Consider the following 18877-nt stretch of genomic DNA (forward strand, 5'->3'; position numbering starts at 1 on the left):
GCTCTCTGCCTCTCTGTTAAGGGGGCATTGCCGATACAGATGACCATACTCGTGACATATTCGGCATCGGAAGGGGATATGTTCATAATCAATTGGCTGTTTCCAAACTTCATCATGGTATTCCACCTCAACAGTTTCTGGAAGGGGATTAGCCAAATTTATGTAAACGCAGATTCTCGCATAGGCATTATACTTACCTCTTTTCGTGGCCTCTGCAGTTTTGACAAAGCTTCCGATCGAGTTGCCGATACCTTCCAAGATCCCCGGCTCCCAGAACTCATCAGGAAGACCAAATAACCTGACCCAGACTGGTGCATCAAGCATTTTCTCCTTTTCAGGGTTATATCTCTCCTCCCAAAACTTCATGAATAATCCTGCATTATTCAGGAAATAGGGACCCTCTTCAAAGATTCTGTTCTTATCTTCCAAATTCGAAAATATTGCTGTGAAGAACCCTTGTGCACCAAGCTTGAGATCTATCTGCCCCTTAGGTCGCCAGCGTTGATCGATCCATCTGTAGAGTTCTCGCTCAGACGGCCAGTATCCAACAAATCGGCAGATTAAAGCATGGTCCTTCATATAGCAATTATATTCTTCCAGCTTGTTATGGGGAACGACATACCTAGGCTGTTTCTCAGCCCTCGGTAGGCATTTTCCTCTCATTCGTTTTTGCCATAAATTACCCATGACTGGGATTTGGTTTACCCTTTCCGTATGGTGCTCTCCATCCGTACTGGTTTCGCCCATAACCACATTTTTGAAGGAGGGGATCTCTCCCCCCCCCTTGGCTCTCCCATTGCGTTCAGGGCGGAAACTCTCTGTTTTTCCTTACTGACTTTTCTATTTCCTAACCCGACCCGTGCCGGCAACCTGCGAGATCCTGTCCTAGCAGGTCTGTGAGCTCAGCCGACAGTCTGAGCCAGCCCGTGACCTCGTTACTCTTGTCCTGTAACTCGAACCCTAGCGTTCATCCTCGCGCAGCGTTCCTCCTTAGACCGTCAATTTTCAACATTTAAAAAAATGCTAGTAAAACTGATTTTTTTTGTGCAAAAAAACAATTGTTTATGAAGAAAAAAACACACTAATGTTTTTGGTAGAATAACATTTTTCTTTCCTAAGTATAAATTCAACATGTTTTCAACCATAACATGCTAGATACAAAAGAAATTGGAATTTTTTCAATGATAAAATTAAAAAAACCATGACATTATGAACAAATTACATGACTAAATGAATCAAAATGTCATTATTTGTATATTGAATGAAACATACATTATATCTTTAATTTAATGTTGCATTGTAGATATTCTAAACAATAAAAATTATCATAATTAAGACATATAATCAAACAACATAAAAATGGCTCATAACTTCTGATTTAACACCATATGGAAATCAAAAATTTTATTTCGAGATACGATGCAAACATCACTTATATAAACTCTCTTAGAAAAATATTCAAAATCACTCATATTTTCTTGCACGCCATCAAAATTCACATCTTCATATGAATGATTGGATGTAGACGAAGATGTTCCATATTCTTCTCTTTCATCAACTAGTGCCCCATCTGAGTCCACATGCATGCCCACCATTTCAGGTTTCAAAATTCTTCTAGATCTATGACTGGTTTCAACAGAATAAAATATTTATCGTTTGCCTTGGGAACTAGGTTGTTTCTAAACCATAACAGAATACCGCGTAGTACATGAACTACACGGCTAAAATATTTACCATTAGCGTTGTGAAATACGTTGTTTTGTGTACTAATGGTGTAGTAACAATTGAAGATGGGATGTGCATAATGCCATCAAAATACTCTCAAACATTAACATCATAAACCAGGAGACATACACTGTAAAGTCGACACAACACAAATATTCAATAGTAGCGTAATTATATTAAAAATATAATAAATCAAACCAAAAATATGCGATTACATCATGACTTCTCAATATATTTTGGTGGAGACAACGTGATTATTCGTAGGTAACATAACTATATCAATAATGCAATATATGAACTTGCTCCATATATTTTGGTTTAGAAGCACACTAATTTTCTGCGATAAATAAATATAATTTTATGAACATCAGAGCCATCGGGGCGATTCTGAGAATTGCCCTGCCTCGCCACCAGGGGTGGCAGGGCGATTCTTAGAATTGCCCCGATGGCTCTGATAAAGGAATACAACAGATAAATAAATTTGTGAAAACGGGGCGGGCACCTATTTGTCATCTGCTGGTTGTTTGCTTACAGATAAATAAATTTGTGAAAACGGGGCGGGCACCTATTTGTCATCTGCTGGTTGTTTGCTTTTACTTTTTTGTTTCTTGTTAGCTATCACTCTATCATGCCACCTATCTCTATCTTTCTCATCTATATATTTTAATTGCACTGAACTGTAATTAGGCACCGACATATTATGAACGTGTTGGAATGCTTGTTGAGGAGATCAAGCAATTACTTTTGAGCGAAATGGAAGATAGAAATTATGATCTAATCAAACGTCTTCACATAGTTGACACATTGGAATGCCTTGGAATTGATTGACATTTTCAACATGAAATAAAAACAAGTGCCCTAGATTACGTTTACAGGTAAGTGAATCTGGACAGATAAATAAATTTAATTTAGCGTTTACATATATGTGCACTCTGATTTTGGGGCTATTTTATGAACATCAGAGCCATCGGGGCGATTCTGAGAATCGCCCCGCCACCCCTGGTGGCAAGGGGTGGCAGAATCGCCACTAGGGATGGCGGGGCGATTCTCAGAATCGCCTCGATGGCTTTGATAAAGGTCTTTTCAACCGTCAATTGGCTTCTTAGTAGGTCGGTGGAAGTAAAATGAAAATACTAATAACATCCCATTAAACTAATCCCACTACAGAATCACATATCTTCCTAAACACATACGCTATTGCACTTTAATGTGGCTGCCATATCCCGCTTTTGCACTTTGACGATTTGATCAGCCAATTCATTCGTTGTTTTGAAGAAAAACTAGAATACAATTTTTATGGGGTCTGGAAGGTCATCTATCAATGAAAGATCCCATCTGAAAATGGCACAAACAGTAATGAAATTGAAAATATTCAAGATATAAACCAAGCGTAGAAAATATATGATTCGAATATTCTGGGAAACTACAAATAACTCAATTGGCAATTTGCACAAAGTCTGTATAATTTGAACTCACCGTCTGACTGCCTCTGTGGTGGTTTTCAGTTCGTCCAAGAGACCGTGAGTGTCATAGAAGTCATCTAGAATAGTTGCCAACACACAAACTTGTGCCAAGGCAATTCTGCTTTGAGAGAATTCGGGCTCGGAAATGCACGCAGCCGCCCAGAAAACAAATTCCACGTGATGTATCATATAGAAATTCAGCGGTGCAATTTCTGACTCTCGCCACCACCTACGCAACACAAAAAAGTATGGCAGAGGGTCATCTCTTATCATGATCTGCCAAAATTCACAATGAGTATATATTTATTCTGCGTAATATTAACGAGTTTTATTTAATTACAACCACATTTAGGTATGGAGACTAATTTTTTCTGTAATATTAGGAAAATGTTTACACTATGATGAATTAATTTGCAGATAGTTATTATGAATGAGATTTATTTTTTAATATTATTAATAATATGAAAAAAAAATACCTGTGGTTTAGTTTTTGACCGGTCACAGGTTCAAATTTTATGGGACATGTTGAGAATGGAAGTTATTTTGGGAATTAAACTTATCAAGAAGTCTAAAATATATAATTTAATTTAATACAAGGTAAATTGTGATAATAAATATCCTATTATGGGTGAATAAGTCTTATAAATATTTTTATTTTTTAAAATTCAACCTGTATTAAACTGTTAAAAAACGCTCTCGACGCTATAAACTATGAAAATGGCAAGTACCGATCACTACCTTGTAATAAACTGTAACTCTTTCTGATGTATGCATTGCAGGATATTGAAGTCCAATTTGGCTAACTCCAGAACTTTTTGGTTGAAATTCGACCTAAATAAAAATTTGGAAAGAGGATTTAGTATGGCATTACAATTTTCGTAATTTGAAGATAAGTCTAATATATATAATTAAGAGGGCCAGTACTTGAGCCACGAGCTGTTTTGTCCATATATTTCAATAAAGCTCCTTGCCTCCCATCTGGGCGCACTGCAATACCAGGGAAACTCCAATGCGTACTTTACCTAAACAACAATGATGAAGTTAAATCCTTTATAAACCATGGACACCATCCTTCATTTAATTTTAATTAAGATCTTCAAAATGTGTTTATTGTCTACCTCTTCCAAAAGACTTTGATCTACGTCGGTCACATCCCCGCGTCCAGCTAAAACTTGATTTAGATATTCTCTTGTGAAAGCGTTTGCCTCTTGCATCACTTTTTCTCCGGGAAATGAAATGTCTGAAGCTCGAAGTAACGACAACATGCTTCTCACTCGTTTATCTCCAGTAAAATTGCAGAAGAACTTCGCGTTTTCGCCCTTGAAATTCTCCAACACACCTGTTTGGAAACTTTGGAATATAAGTACAGAATTGAATTAAAAATAAAAATAAAAATAAGCATGTGTTTTGATACTAAAATTGTAGTTAAACACCTACATCTATTCTCTTATTTTTTTTAAAACAACTACATCTATTACATTAAAAATTTCCAAGACATTCGTTCAATGTTTAGTAATATAAAAAATAAATTAAAGATAAAAAACTTTTGATGAATGCGTCAGCGGATAACACCTTTAATGAGCCCATTTAATACGCGTCAGCTATGAGATTCGAATCCCGGACGGAATTAACAAAATCCCTACAAGATCAACTACAACTAGGCCATCCTCTTTTTTTTCCTTAATGCAAATATGTATACCTGCTGTTTGTTATCGAGGAGATTCTTTAATAATTATCTACAAGCACATTAAGTAGGTTATTTGAGTTTGGAACTTGTCTAAAGTTCAATATTTATTAATAAACGTTTTCACTTTCACCATTGAACTTAGGCTAGCCCAATATAGTGAGCTCTTTCACTTATACTGCCTAACAATATTAGAAAATATCTTGAAGCTTTACATCAAATTAATTGCAGTTGATACCACCTGAAGACACGTTATATCGATGCAGTCGGAGAGCACGAAAAAATTAGTCTCCATAACTAAATGTGGTTGTAATTAAATAAAACTCGTTAATATTACGCAGAATAAATATATACTCATTGTGAATTTTGGCAGATCATGATAAGAGATGACCCTCTGCAATACTTTTTTGTGCTGCGTAGGTGGTGGCGAGAGTCAGAAATTGCACAGCTGAATTTCTATAGGATACGTCACGTGGAATTTGTTTTCTGGGCGGCTACATGCATTTCCGAGCCCGAATTCTCTCAAAGCAGAATTGCCTTGGCACAAGTTTGTGTGTTGGCAACTGTTCTAGATGACTTCTATGACACTCACGGTCTCTTGGACGAACTGAAAACCACCACAGAGGTAGTCAGACGGTGAGTTCAAATTATACAGACTTTGTGCAAATTGCCAATTGAGTTATTTGTAGTTTCCCAGAATATTCGAATCATATATTTTCTGCGCCTGGTATATATCTTGAATATTTTCAATTTCATTATTGTTTGTGCCATTTTCAGATGGGATCTTTCACTGATAGATGACCTTCCAGACCCCATAAAAATTGTATTCCGGTTTTTCTTCAAAACAACGAATGAATTGGCTGATCAAATCGTCAAAGTGCAAAAGCGGGATATGGCAGCCACATTAAAGTGCAATAGCGTATGTGTTTAGGAAGATATGTGATTCTGTAGTGGGATTAGTTTAATGGGATGTTATTAGTATTTTCATTTTACTTCCACCGACCTACTAAGAAGCCAATTGATTGTTGAAAAGACCTTTATCAAAGCCATCAGGGTGATTTTGAGAATCACCCCACCACCCTTGGTGGCGGATTCTCGTCGCCCCGATGGCTCTGATGTTTATAAAATAGCCCCAAAATCGGAGTGCACATATATGTAAACGCTAAATTAAATTTATTTATCTGTCCAGATTCACTTACCTGTAAACGTAATCTAGGGCACCTGTTTTTATTTCATGTTGAAAATGTCGATCAATTCCAAGGCATTCCAATGTGTCAACTATGTGAAGACGTTTGATTAGATCATAATTGCTATCTTCCATTTCGCTCAAAAGTAATTGCTTGATCTCCTCAACAAGCATTCCAACGCGTTCATAATATGCCGGTGCCTAATTACAGTTCAGTGCAATTAAAATATATAGATGAGAAAGATAGAGATAGGTGGCATGATAGAGTGATAGCTAACAAGAAACAGAAAATTAAAAGCAAACAACCAGCAGATGACAAATAGGTGCCCCCCCCACCGCCCCGCCCCGTTTTCACAAATTCCTCTATCTGCTATATTCCTTTATCAGAGCCATCGGGACGATTCTTAGAATCGCCCCGCGAATCGCCACTAGGGGTGGCGGCGTGATTCTCAGAATCACCTCGATGGCTTTCATGTTCATAAAATTATATTTATTTATTGCAGAAAATTAGTGTGCTTCTAAACCGAAATATATGGAGCAAGTTCATATATTGCATTATTGATATAGTTATGTTACCTATGAATAATCATGTTGTCTCCACCAAAATATATTGAGAAGTCATGATGTAATCACATATTTTTGGTTTGATTTATTATATTTTTAATATAATTACGCTACTATTAAATATTTGTGTTGTGTTGACTTTACAGTGTATGTCTCCTAGTTATTATTATTTTTTGACATGAAATTCATTAAAAAAAACTATTATTTAACCATTTTTAGTTAAAATTTTCCTATAAAAATTGTGATTTTGACATGTCATCTCTAGCAAAAAATTACAAAAAATTATCAAAACGTGTAGTTTTTTAGTTATATTTATGTTAAAAATGGTTATTTTTTTGTCAATTGTTAAAAATTATTGTTTTTTAGAGACAATTATTTCATTTGGATTGAAATATTAATTAACGATGTATAAATATGTAGAATATTGAAAATTCAAAATATTGACCTTCTTCTTTAAATATGCAAAACAATAAAAACCTCACTACAAAAAAAAAATTTAAAATAAAAACAAGAAAATATGAAGAAGAAGACCACTTCAAAAATTATTAAATTTAGAAAATAATTATTTACATTTCATACATTAGAAAATTTAAAGTAAAAAAATAGGTTTTTTTAAAAAATGGTCTGATGCAGAATTACCACTTTTTAAAATCAGCATGAAAATCACTACCATTCTAAAATGTAATGTACATAAAAAATTTAAAGTGTCAAAAACTATGCTCTAAAAAAGACGTGTGTTCTGCATCACCCCTTTTCAAAATCGGGTCACTTTTTTGCTATCTCTACAAAATGGGTAACAGTATCAGTTCCCGTTTCAAAGTTTACACTGTTTCATGGTAATCGAAGGGATGGAAAATTCAATAGCAAAGGTAAAAAGAATGCTGGAAATCAAGGAAGAGGACAACCATTCAAGAAGGCTATAAATTCCAGGATGTATTAAATGCACCTGACCTCAAAAAGAACTTGGTGTCCATTTCGGCAATGGAAGACAAAGACTACAAGGTAACCTTCAGCCATGGCAAGGTATGTATATGGAAAAATAATGTTAAATATGCCTTTACTCTTAGGTTTCGTGTTGATTCATTATATCAGGTCGATGGAAGTCCGCTAGGTGTCATATATTATGACACATCTCCTCAGTCCGAACTTTGGCATTGGAGGTTTGCCCACCTTCATTATAAAGCTCTACCCGGTGTAAGACAAATGGTGATAGTGATGCCTGAATTCTGAGTAGAGAAAGAAGGTGTATGTCCAGGATGTGCCAAAGCAAGACCTCCGATATATTACAGTTGGTTCACTCAGGCATATCTGAGGCTGGCATTAAGAGGGAGACTAATACACCACATACTCCTGAGCAGAATGGTGTGGCAGAAAGGAAGAACTGTATGATTGTGGAAGTTGTCTCTATGGGTAGATGATGTAACAATTCCTGATGTGGAGGAACCCATGGATATTATTTATCCCCCTGAGCCTCCCTCTTCTAGGAAGAGGCCTTCATGGCTTAGGGGGATACTTGATGATGCTGAAGGACATGCTGCACCTCGAGGAACCTTCCATGAAAGTAAGAAACCTAACAGGTATCAGGGATACCTGACTATCATGAGCACGATCATACAAGATGAGCCTCCATCATTCTCATATGCCATCAAGCATCAAGTATGGAAGGATGCTATGACCAAAGAATATGAGTCTATTATGAAGAATGATTTCTAGGAAGTAGTTCCCAGACCACTACATCCCAGACCCCAGGACAAGACAATTGTCACTTCTAAATGGATTTACAAGATAAAGCATGCAGCAGATGAAAGTACGGAAAAGTACAAGGCTCGTTTTGTTTCTCGTGGTTTCTCCTAGAAGGAAGGTATAGACTATGATGTGATATTTGCACCTGTTGCTAGATATAAGACCATCCGCTCGATCATAGCCCTTGTGGCTTCACAAGGATGGAACCTACATTAGATGGATGTCAAGACTGTGTTCTTGCACGGTTCGATCAAAGAAGAGGTATACGTGGAGAAACCCAAAGGATTTGAGATTTGTGATCGAAAATCTCATGTATGCAGGTTGAAGAAGGCTCTCTATGCACTGAAGCAAGCACCCCGAGCATGGTATGAGAGGATCGATAGCTACTTGATGAAGCTAGGATTCACTAGGAGTGAAGCCTATCCTAACCTTTAGTTTGAGGTTGAAGATGACAAACCTCTCATACTGGTGCTGTATGTGGATGACCTCTTTCTAACAAGTGCAAACCCTCTCATTCACAAATGTAAGAGGGAGTTGGCTTCTGAATTTGAAATGAAGGACCAAGGACTTGAAGTGTGGCAGAAGCCAGGGTAAATTTTCCTATCTGAAGGAAAATATGTGGTAAAGATATTGGAAAGATTTGGTATGATGGACTGCAAGCCTGTGACTACCTCGAGGATCTTAACTTTTAGAAGTCATATGGTAGTGATGTCGGACCAGATTTGGGAAATGCCTCTGAGTTTCATAAACTCATTCACATTGATGTTCTTGGTGAACCTCCATTCGAACATATGTTTTGCAGTTAGCATTGTGATCTCATATTTGGTTGAGCCTCACTGGATTGATGCTAAGAATATTCTGAGATATCTTCGTGGCACAACTAGTAATGGGTTAAGATACACTACCGGAGAAGTGAGACTACTTGGATATACTGATGCTGATTGGGAAAGCAGTGTGGTGGACCGTAAGAGCACTTCCGGGTGCTGTTTCACCTTGGGATTTGCTTTGATATCCTGGATGAGTAGGAAGTAGAAGTCGGTGGCTTTGAGCACTGCTGAAGCAGAATATATATTGCTGCTAGCATGGCCTCCTGTGAGGCAGTTTGGTTGCGAAAGCTCTTCAGTGAGCTGTTTGGATTTACATTGGATACCACTGTGATTCTTTGTAACAATTAGAGGTGGGATTTGATTATTGAGGAATCTTGTATTCGTTGATTTCTCCAGCAGATAGACATCATCTGGGATATGGTAAGTCGATGAGAAAGGAGGCTCCATCGCATTAAGATGATGTACAGGTCGATACACCTTGTCAAAGCCCCGAGGAAAGATCTAATCTGTGATTTTCCCAAACGACTTGGAGTCATCAAGAAACCCTTGTACAATGGTCCTAAATGTTGCATACATTGAGCTCTGGGAGCTCTGAGGGCTTGCAGTTCTTACTGGAACAACATACGACCACAGGGTGACTCACCCTCCCCTGGTGGTGTGCACTGGAACAAGATGATTCGCTCTCTTGTGGGACAAGATGATTTTATCTCTTGTGGAACATGATGATTCACTCTCCTGTGTAGCAGGATGATTAGTTCTCCTGTGAGGCCTGGATTGATGTGTTCTCCATGGCGATTGTAGTAGGATTGGTATGTTCTCCTGTGAGTCCTGGATTGATGTGTTCTCTATGGCGATTGTAGCAAGATTGATGTGTTCTCCTGTGAGGCCTAGATTGATGTGTTCTCCATGGCGATTGTAGCAGGATTGATGCGTTCTCCTGTGAGGCCTGGATTGATGTGTTCTCCATGGCGATTGTAGCAGGATTGATGTGTTCTCCTGTGAGGACAGGATTAATTAGTTCTCCTGCCAAAGCATCCTACCCATGCAATCTGGGACTCATGGGAAGTACCTCTCATCTAATCAATGAGCAAGGAAATGAAGTTAGGGACCATAGTAGTACTGATGGACGCATTGTTGTATCTACCATACTCCTTATGCTAGGATGACCTCCATTTATTTGGGATCAATGACACTGGTCTGGGACCAGTGGTAAGAGTGGTACATTCTATGACACTGACTTCAGGTCGGTTGTTACTGGTCTGGGACTAGTGGTATGCACTCTAAGACTGACTTTGAGTCAGTGGAAGACGTTACTAGTCTGGGACTAGTGGTAGGAGTTGTACTCACTATGATGTTGACTTTGGGTTGGTTGAGACTAGTCTCAGACCAATGGTACATACTCTGAGACTGACTTTGAGTTAGTATGATACATCCCTGATCATTTCTTCTTCTTCATAATTTTGAAAAAAGTAGAGCATAATAGAACAAAGCAGAGTAGAGCATAACAGAGCAGAGCCGTACAGATCAATACAGGGTAGAACAAGACAAAGAAGAACATACAGAATAAAGTAGAGTAGGGCAAGGGTCAGGTTGTACAGGGTAGTGCATTTGATGGATGAATAATAACGACTAATAAACAGATTGCAGATGAAGTTCTCCCTAGTTGAGAGGGAGTGTTAAAATTCGAAACTAGGGTCAAACTTCCTGTAAATCATATTATTCATGGCTGATAATATTTTTATTAGATTCCTCTCATTGAGAGGTGTAGGATTGATATAAAGATCATCCGATTCCGATAAGTATTCATGGAGATATGAATTTATTTTGATTATGGAATTATTATCAAGCCAACCTACAACTCATGTAGGCTCAGAAGCCCAACAGTTGCATCTATTCAAACACCAATGTTGTGTATAAATACAGGATGACTTTTCCTCATTTGGACTCACTCATCTCATCACATCTCTCTCTCTCTATACTGTGCAGAAAAGAGTCTCTTCTCTACTGCGCAGAAAGGGGTATCTCTCTCACACATGTGAAGTCGGAAGTTGCTCAAACTGAAGCTGCAACTACAGAAGTAATGTTTGGCCTGCGTTTGATGATGAAGCCGCTAATGGTGATGCTGCTGATATAGGGTTTGCTACTGCTGATATAAATTATATTTATTTTACTATTTCTCTCTGCTGAATTATTGAAGATAAAAGAATATTTGATGAAAAGGTTTCCCCACACATTGTGGGGTTTGTCCCTGGCCAACCGCCACATCTTATGTCTCTTTTCTTGACTTGTTTTCTATCGATCATTTAATGTTCTATTTGCACTTTACTTTATGTACATGTGATTTCTAATATGTGGAATATAATAAGAAAAGGAAGTAAATTGTTATAAGCATAGAACATACCATAACTTAACAATTGTCTCCAGCATGATTGGAGCCTCTGCTAAGCCTAGAGATCGACCATGAGAATAAGCGACCTTGCCCACTTGTTACCCACTCATCCAATTGTCCGAAGCCAAGCTTAGGTCCTTGGCTTGTCATCTGATAGGGCCATGTTGCCCACCTCTACAGTGGGGATGACCACGCTGACGAGGCATGATTGTCGGATCCAAAGAACCACTTAATAGAAATGCAAAAGATAACCCAATAACCCAGTATGAATTATTCGCCAAAACCTGCCTAAATAAACCAAGACCTTGCCGCAACCAACACACAATGCCTCCATGACCAAGGCTAATTTGGGACTCACACAAAATCTTCCCTACTTGTACCTTCCCAATTACCCAGGCCGACTTACCCCCAGTAACAACCCACAACCATAACTAGGGAAGGCCAACAAAAATTCTCAAAACAATTCCACAAAAAAATAGACCCAATACCATATTAGACAGAAAGAGGTAAAGGCTAACCAGAGTCTTTATAGCCAGATGATGGTCGACTCTTCTACCAACCTGGTGTTTTTCTCCTATGGTGCTCGATAGAAACGAAAGTCACCATAGACCATGACTGCCCTCGGGAGAATATTTCCAGAATAAGCCCACACCCAAGAACTTACCCATGCTCCAGACCAATCACTCAATAGGGCAATCAATAATGAAACAATACCATCCACCTCTAGAGACAAACTGTCATAAAAATACAAGAATCAAGGAAGCCAAATTACTAAGAGGCTATCGGGTTCCCAGCTGCCTGGAGAATCTCGCTAAAGTCGACAACCAGGGTTTTTACACACAAAGGCAACATTACAACCACAGTGTGAAGAGATATATTCAATTGTTCCAGGATCCAAAATGAAAGAACATAAGCCCACCTGAGAAGGCACAGTTTCAATATCAGTCTCCTCCACGTAAGTCCAATTACCCCATGGCCTTGGTGAGTTCTATTGGCCACCAACACTCAATTCGGCCACCCTACACCCCAAATTGATCGCCCATGAATAAACATCCATTTTGTTACAACTTATTCACATTATATCAATTGTATCCAGGTGGATTGTTCAGACCACCACCTGCCCATCTCATTAACCTATACGCCATCATAAATTCACCCGTCGTGCCCCGTAGGGCAAACATCGAGATCGTTTGACCAACTATTTGTTCACCCCTATTGGGGGGGGGATTTGTATTTCTCTGTTATCTAGGAGAAGGCATCCTTTTAACCTAGTTTTGGGTCTACTGTACTCAATGCTAAGTGCCAACTTACAACAATATCCTGATGTCTTACCATTTTACCCTAATTTTCTAGCCAATCTGCAACCTTGTTGTCAGGTCTCAATGAGTGGGTTGTGATAACATATGAGAAGCGATCAATGAAGGACTTGATTGAGGCTACTAGTGACTCCAGTCTCCATCTATGTACCAAATTATATGACGGGGATCCATCCATAAGCTTTTGAGCCATCTGGATGAAATTTTTTGAATCTCTTATAATTTGAATCTTGGAACATCCAAGGCATTGGGACAGAAGAAGGCCTTTCTACAAGCCTGTTATCTCTGCGACACTATTTGTGGTGACTCTTCAAAATCTGGAAAATATGCCCATGTGGAAGCCTTGGGAGTCATGGATCACCCCCCCAAATCTCGTCGGACCTGGGTTGCCTTTAGAGGCCCTATCAAAGTTGATTTTGGTGAAGCTCGAGGTGGGGGGGGGGGAAGGGGGCTTTGTGAAAATAGATGACAAAGAGACTATTGTGGCTCTCGCAACAGATAACAACTAAAACAACATCTTAGTGGACAAGTCGGGAGAGGAAAGGATCCCTGCTTTAGACGAATCTACCTTCTAGTCGTCATCATCCCATTTTTCTGCCATGATAGCTTCTCTAAGATTTTATTTTACTATTTTCCATATGGAATAAATTGAGGGATTCTAAATGTGGAAAATGACATGATTCCATTCCTTCCAGGTATTCCAAATAAGAAAACCCGACTAGAATCCAAGCTTTATTTACTATAGGATTTTTGAAGTGCTTGCTCTGACAATTAATGATTACAGTAAGCATATCGTCATTGTCCTGATCCAATGGTCCAAACTAATTTCTCTCCTATGTCCACACTTCTTCTGCAATCTGGAAGGTAGACAAAAAATGAGTCATTGTCTCCTCTTTCTATTTACACATCGAACATTGGGATGAACTACAAATCCTTTTTTGAGCAACCAATCCCAAGTTAAAATGCGTTTATGAACGAACTTGTAGGTTTTAATCCTATACAGAAATTACCTGCAAATGAATTCTTTAAAAAAATATACAATGGTGAGAAAATAAAACAAATATAGGCAGATATATCCCTGGATCCCAAAACCAGGACTACCAAATTGATTTTTCATTATATTCCTTTCCATATTACAATACATATATATACATGCCGAAGCATTCATAAACCCCAATCCATTAACCCTAGATTAGAAAATAACTGTAGTTTCATTGACCAGATCTGCAAAATACCATGGGAAGAAAACCATCATGCCCAAAACCATGTGCCTGCAAGCCCATGCACAAAACCGTAGGTAGGTCCGCCCACCTATTATGGGGTCCAATTTTTTTTTGGGGCACTACCTCGGAACTTGTGTAGGTGGGCTAACACTTGCCTGTAAATGCCTTGACAAGGTTGGCTGCCACCTTGCCCATGACACCCCTTCTATGCCCGACACAATGAACAGGGGTGTTTTACACCCCCCCAATTCATGAAACTATTCGTGGAAAGAATATAACACACACCCAACATTCTCCGACTTGTTGTTTTCTTTTCCACACAGGGGGTAACAGGAGAGTTTAGTCATTGGTCTAGTTCTGCAACACCCATTTTTTCTCTACACCAAGAAAACTTCTCAGTGCTCATAGAATTCGTCAATGCATCTGCAACATTCTTCAAAATGTCCACCTTTACCAGCAACACCTTTTTTTCCTCAACCATATCCCTAAAAAAGTGATACTAAACATCAATGTGCTTTGTCTTTGAATGATAAGTAGGGTTCTTTTCCAAGAAAATTACACTTTGGCTATCACATTCTATCCTTATAGCTCACTGTACTAACCCCATACTTGAACACAACCTCTACAACCAAACTGCTTCCTTGCTTGCATGAGTGGCTGCCATGTATTTTTCCTATGTAGTTGGAAGTGCCACTATAGACTATCTCTTGATCATCCAACCGACTACTCCTTTAGATAGGTTAAACACATACCCACTTATAGAGCTTCTTTGATCTAGATCTCCAACCTAGTATGCATTAACAAAGCTATGAATGTCCAAAATTTTGTCTAATCCTAGTCTTCCTTGGTAGCATAGACTATAATCACTAGTGCCATGCAAATAACTGAAAACCTGCTTCGGTGTTGTCCAATGCTCCTTCCTTGATTTTGACATAAACTTTCTCAATACTCCCACTTCATGTGCAATGTATGGTCTAGTACAAACCATTTCATACATCAGGCTACCGACTGCACTTTCATATGGAACATGGGACATGTCCACTTCCTCTTCTTGTGTCTTGGGACACTGTTCAATAGATAACTTTACACCTACATGAATAGGAACCTTCACTATTTTACTATCCTACATATTAAATCTCTGTAGTATTGTCTTGACATACTTCTCCTGGTTTAACCATAGATTCCTCTTTGCCTGATCTCGTTTAATTTTTATGCCCAAAATATAGTTTACAACACAAAGATCCTTTATGTCAAATTTGGAGGACAATTGGGTCTTCAAATCCTGGATAATTTCTTTGTCATTTCCAATAAAAAACATATCATCCACATATAATACCAAATAAATAACATAGTCACCAATTAATTTAAAATAAACACAGTGATCCACTTTGCTTCTGTTGAAGCCAAGTCCTTGTATATATGTATCAAATTTCTAATACCATATCATTGGTGATTATTTTAACCCACACAAAGACTTTTTTAACTTGCATACCAGTTCTTTGTTACCCTTCACCGCAAAGCTTTCAGGTTGCTTCATGTAGATATCTTCTTCCATATCCCCGTGAAGAAATCTTGTCTTCACATCCATCTGTTCTACCTCAAAATCAAAAGTAGCAACAACAAATAAAAGTAATCTAATAGAAGCTAACTTAACAATAGGAGAAAAAATATCATCCAAATCAATTCCCAACACCTAAGAATAATCCTTTTCTACCAACCGAGCTTTGTATTTCTCCACCTCTCCTTTTTCATTCATATTATTCTTAAACACCCATTTTCTTCCAATGGGTTTCCTTCCAGCCGACTACTCCACCAGATCCCAAGCCTCATTTTTGTCCAAAGGTTACATTTCATCAACCATGGACTCTTTCCAAAGTTTTCCATCCTATGAATCTACTACCTCTCTGACAGTTATGGGATCATCATCAGTAATAGATAAAGAAAAAATTGAACAGAAAGTAGATGAAATATACCTTTCTAGCTGTCTTCTCTCTCAAACTGATCTTCTCAAAACTGGAGTTTATGGTTCTTCATATTCTGATTCTTATTCTGATGTAGAGTCTGATTCTTCCTCCTTTAGCTCAAACTCTATGTTCTAATGTTACTTTGGTAGGACTTTATGTTTAATAAAATCTTTCACCTCTCTAAATACGACATCTCAGCTGTACACAACCTTCCTTGTTTCTGGGTTCCAAATCTTATAACATTTTAAACCATCCTTATACCCAACAAAGATGTACCTTTTAGATTTACTAACCAACTTGGTTTTTTTCTCCTTTGGAACATGTACATATGCATTACAACCAAATACCCTTAGATGTGAAAGAGAGGGTTTCTTACCAATCAATGCCTCATGTAGAGTCTTATCCTCCAATGCCGATGAAGGTGATCTATTAACCATGTAACATGCAGTCTCCACTACCTCTACCCAGAATTCTTTTCCTAAACCGACACCACTAAAAATGCTTCTTGCCTTTTCCATCAATGTCTTGTTCATTCCTTCTGCAACTCCATTTTGTTGAGGTGTGTATGGATTAGTATTCTCTCATCCTATACCACACTTCTTACATAACTCTTCAAATTCATTCTTGCATAACTCTCCACCATTATTTGTCTTCAACACCTTGGTCTTCTTTTCTGCCTCATTTTCCATTAGAGCCTTAAATTCTTTAAACCTGTCAAAGACTTCAGATTTTTTCTTGAGAAAATATATCCATGTATTCCTTGAGAATTCATCTATAAAGAAGACATAGTACACATAATTACCTAGTGATGGAACCGATACAAGTCCAAACACATCACTGTGCACAAGCTCTAATACCCCTTTCACCCTCAAGCACTAGAGGGGAAACTCACCCGATTCTACTTCCCATATACAAAAAGTTCACACAAATCAAAATCCAGAGAGAAATTAGACATACCTTATACCATACAATGGCCATGAAGTATTCTAAGGCCCTTCTCTCCAATATGTCCAAGCCTTTGATGCCATAACATGGTCTTTTCTCTAAAGACCACTAGGTTTTCTACTCGAATTTTGGGAACCACAAAATGTTACACCCATCAATAATAGTGCTACCCAGAAGCTTGTACAAAGTTCCAATCCGAACTCCACGCATCAATACCAGTGATCCCTAAACCATCTTGTAGATATCTTTCTCAAACAATGTTTTTACACTTGCATCATCCATCTTGCTTAGAGAAATTAGATTTCTGGCCAATGTAAGAATATGCAGAACACTAGGAAGTGTTCTAATCCTTCCACGTTGCAACTTCAACTTTAATTTTTGATGTACGATGATTTTAGCCTTCCTATCATCCCCTATGAATACATCACCACCATCAGATTTCTCATATTCACAAAATTGCTCCCTATGGGAAGTGAAGTGAAAGGTTGCATTTGAGTCAATCAATCATGCCTCATGATCTACATGTGTACTTGAAGAAGAAGCCAAGTATACATCCCCACCTTCATCTGAGGTGGTTTTCACCTCTGCAGAAGGAGCATCATCAAATCCCTTTCCTTCCTCACAAGATTTAGATCTATAATCCTTTTTTATAGTGCCCTTCCTTTCCACATTTACAACATGACTTTATAGGTTTTCCTGTATATTTAGATCTCCCACTCAAGGACTTATTTTTATTTCTGTTCTGGCACTGTCCTCATATAGAAAAGGCATCTCCATTATAGCTCTCCATATTTGTCCATCTCATCTCCTCCGACAACAAGAATGAGACTATTTCATCAAACTTCAAGGTAGTTGTACTGCTACCTATTGTAACAACCAAACTATCCCACGAATTTGGTAGAGAAAACAATGAACTGATGCACTTATCTTCATGTGAAATTTTTGTATCAACATATAACAACTTACTTAACATAATATTAAAGAAGTTTAGATGATCTGTCACCGAGTCGCCATCCTTCATCCTCAAGTTATACAATTTTTTCATGGGAATAATTTGTTCACCAGAGACTTAGATTGGCAAAAAGTCCCTAACTTGACCCAAAATACTTCGTCATAGCTTCCCTTGATACATTCAAAAATACTAAATCTAAGATACACAATCATATTTTACACTTTTCCTTCCAATCCAACTTTGCCCAGTCTTCTGCTGACATTGCCATTGGTTTAGCACTTGGATCTACTACGATCTACTGATCTTTATCCACCAACAGATCCTCCATATTTAGCTTCTACAAATCAAAACTCTGACCATTAAATTTCTCGATCTCTAGCTTTCCACAACTCACTATATCCTTTCGCTGCAAGAATCGATCTTGCAGATCTCCCACTGAGTAGGGTCAACCATGGGCCCGAGCAAAATCCCTCAGCAACAAAGGCACCCCCTTGAAGCCAAAATAAATTTGATACCAAAGGTAGATTTTAACCATGTACATAAATTACTTGCAAACAAATTATTAAAACAAAAATATACATTGGCAAGAACTTAAAACGAATATACACAAGTTTTCCCCTATATCCCAAAATCGGGACTACTAGATTGTTTTTTCATTATATTCCTTTCAACGTTACAATACATATATACACATTCCAAAGCATTCATAAGCCCCAATTGATTAACCTTGGATTAAAACATAACCATAGTTCCTTTGACCAGATCTAAAAAATACCATGGGCAGAAAACCATCATGCGAGAAACCATGTGCAAAACCCATGCAAAAAACCATATATAGGTTTGCCCACCTATTATAGGGTCCAACAAAAAAATTCTGGGGTGTTGTCCTAGGTCCC

General features: G+C 38.1%; 1 protein-coding gene and 1 pseudogene across 1 annotated transcript in view; both read right to left on the reverse strand.

The window, feature by feature from the left end:
- Positions 1-2092: 2092 nt before the first annotated feature.
- LOC149264733 (delta-selinene-like synthase, chloroplastic) lies at positions 2093-5153 on the reverse strand (annotated as a pseudogene).
- Positions 5154-5878: 725 nt separating this feature from the next.
- LOC149264734 (putative disease resistance protein At1g61300) overlaps positions 5879-18877 on the reverse strand; it is a 145590-nt gene continuing 132591 nt past the window's right edge. Inside the window, exons 2-3 of the mRNA XM_089400595.1 lie at positions 6072-6259; positions 5879-5984 (exon numbers count right to left, since the gene is read on the reverse strand). Coding sequence (XP_089256721.1) covers positions 5879-5984; positions 6072-6259 — 294 coding nt within the window. The remainder of the gene's footprint in view (positions 5985-6071; positions 6260-18877) is intronic.

Source organism: Pinus tabuliformis, chromosome 6 (genome assembly GCF_031772625.1).
Source record: "Pinus tabuliformis cultivar Carrire ecotype Pingquan chromosome 6, CPIR1, whole genome shotgun sequence".
In the NCBI taxonomy this organism is placed as follows: Eukaryota; Viridiplantae; Streptophyta; class Pinopsida; order Pinales; family Pinaceae; genus Pinus; species Pinus tabuliformis.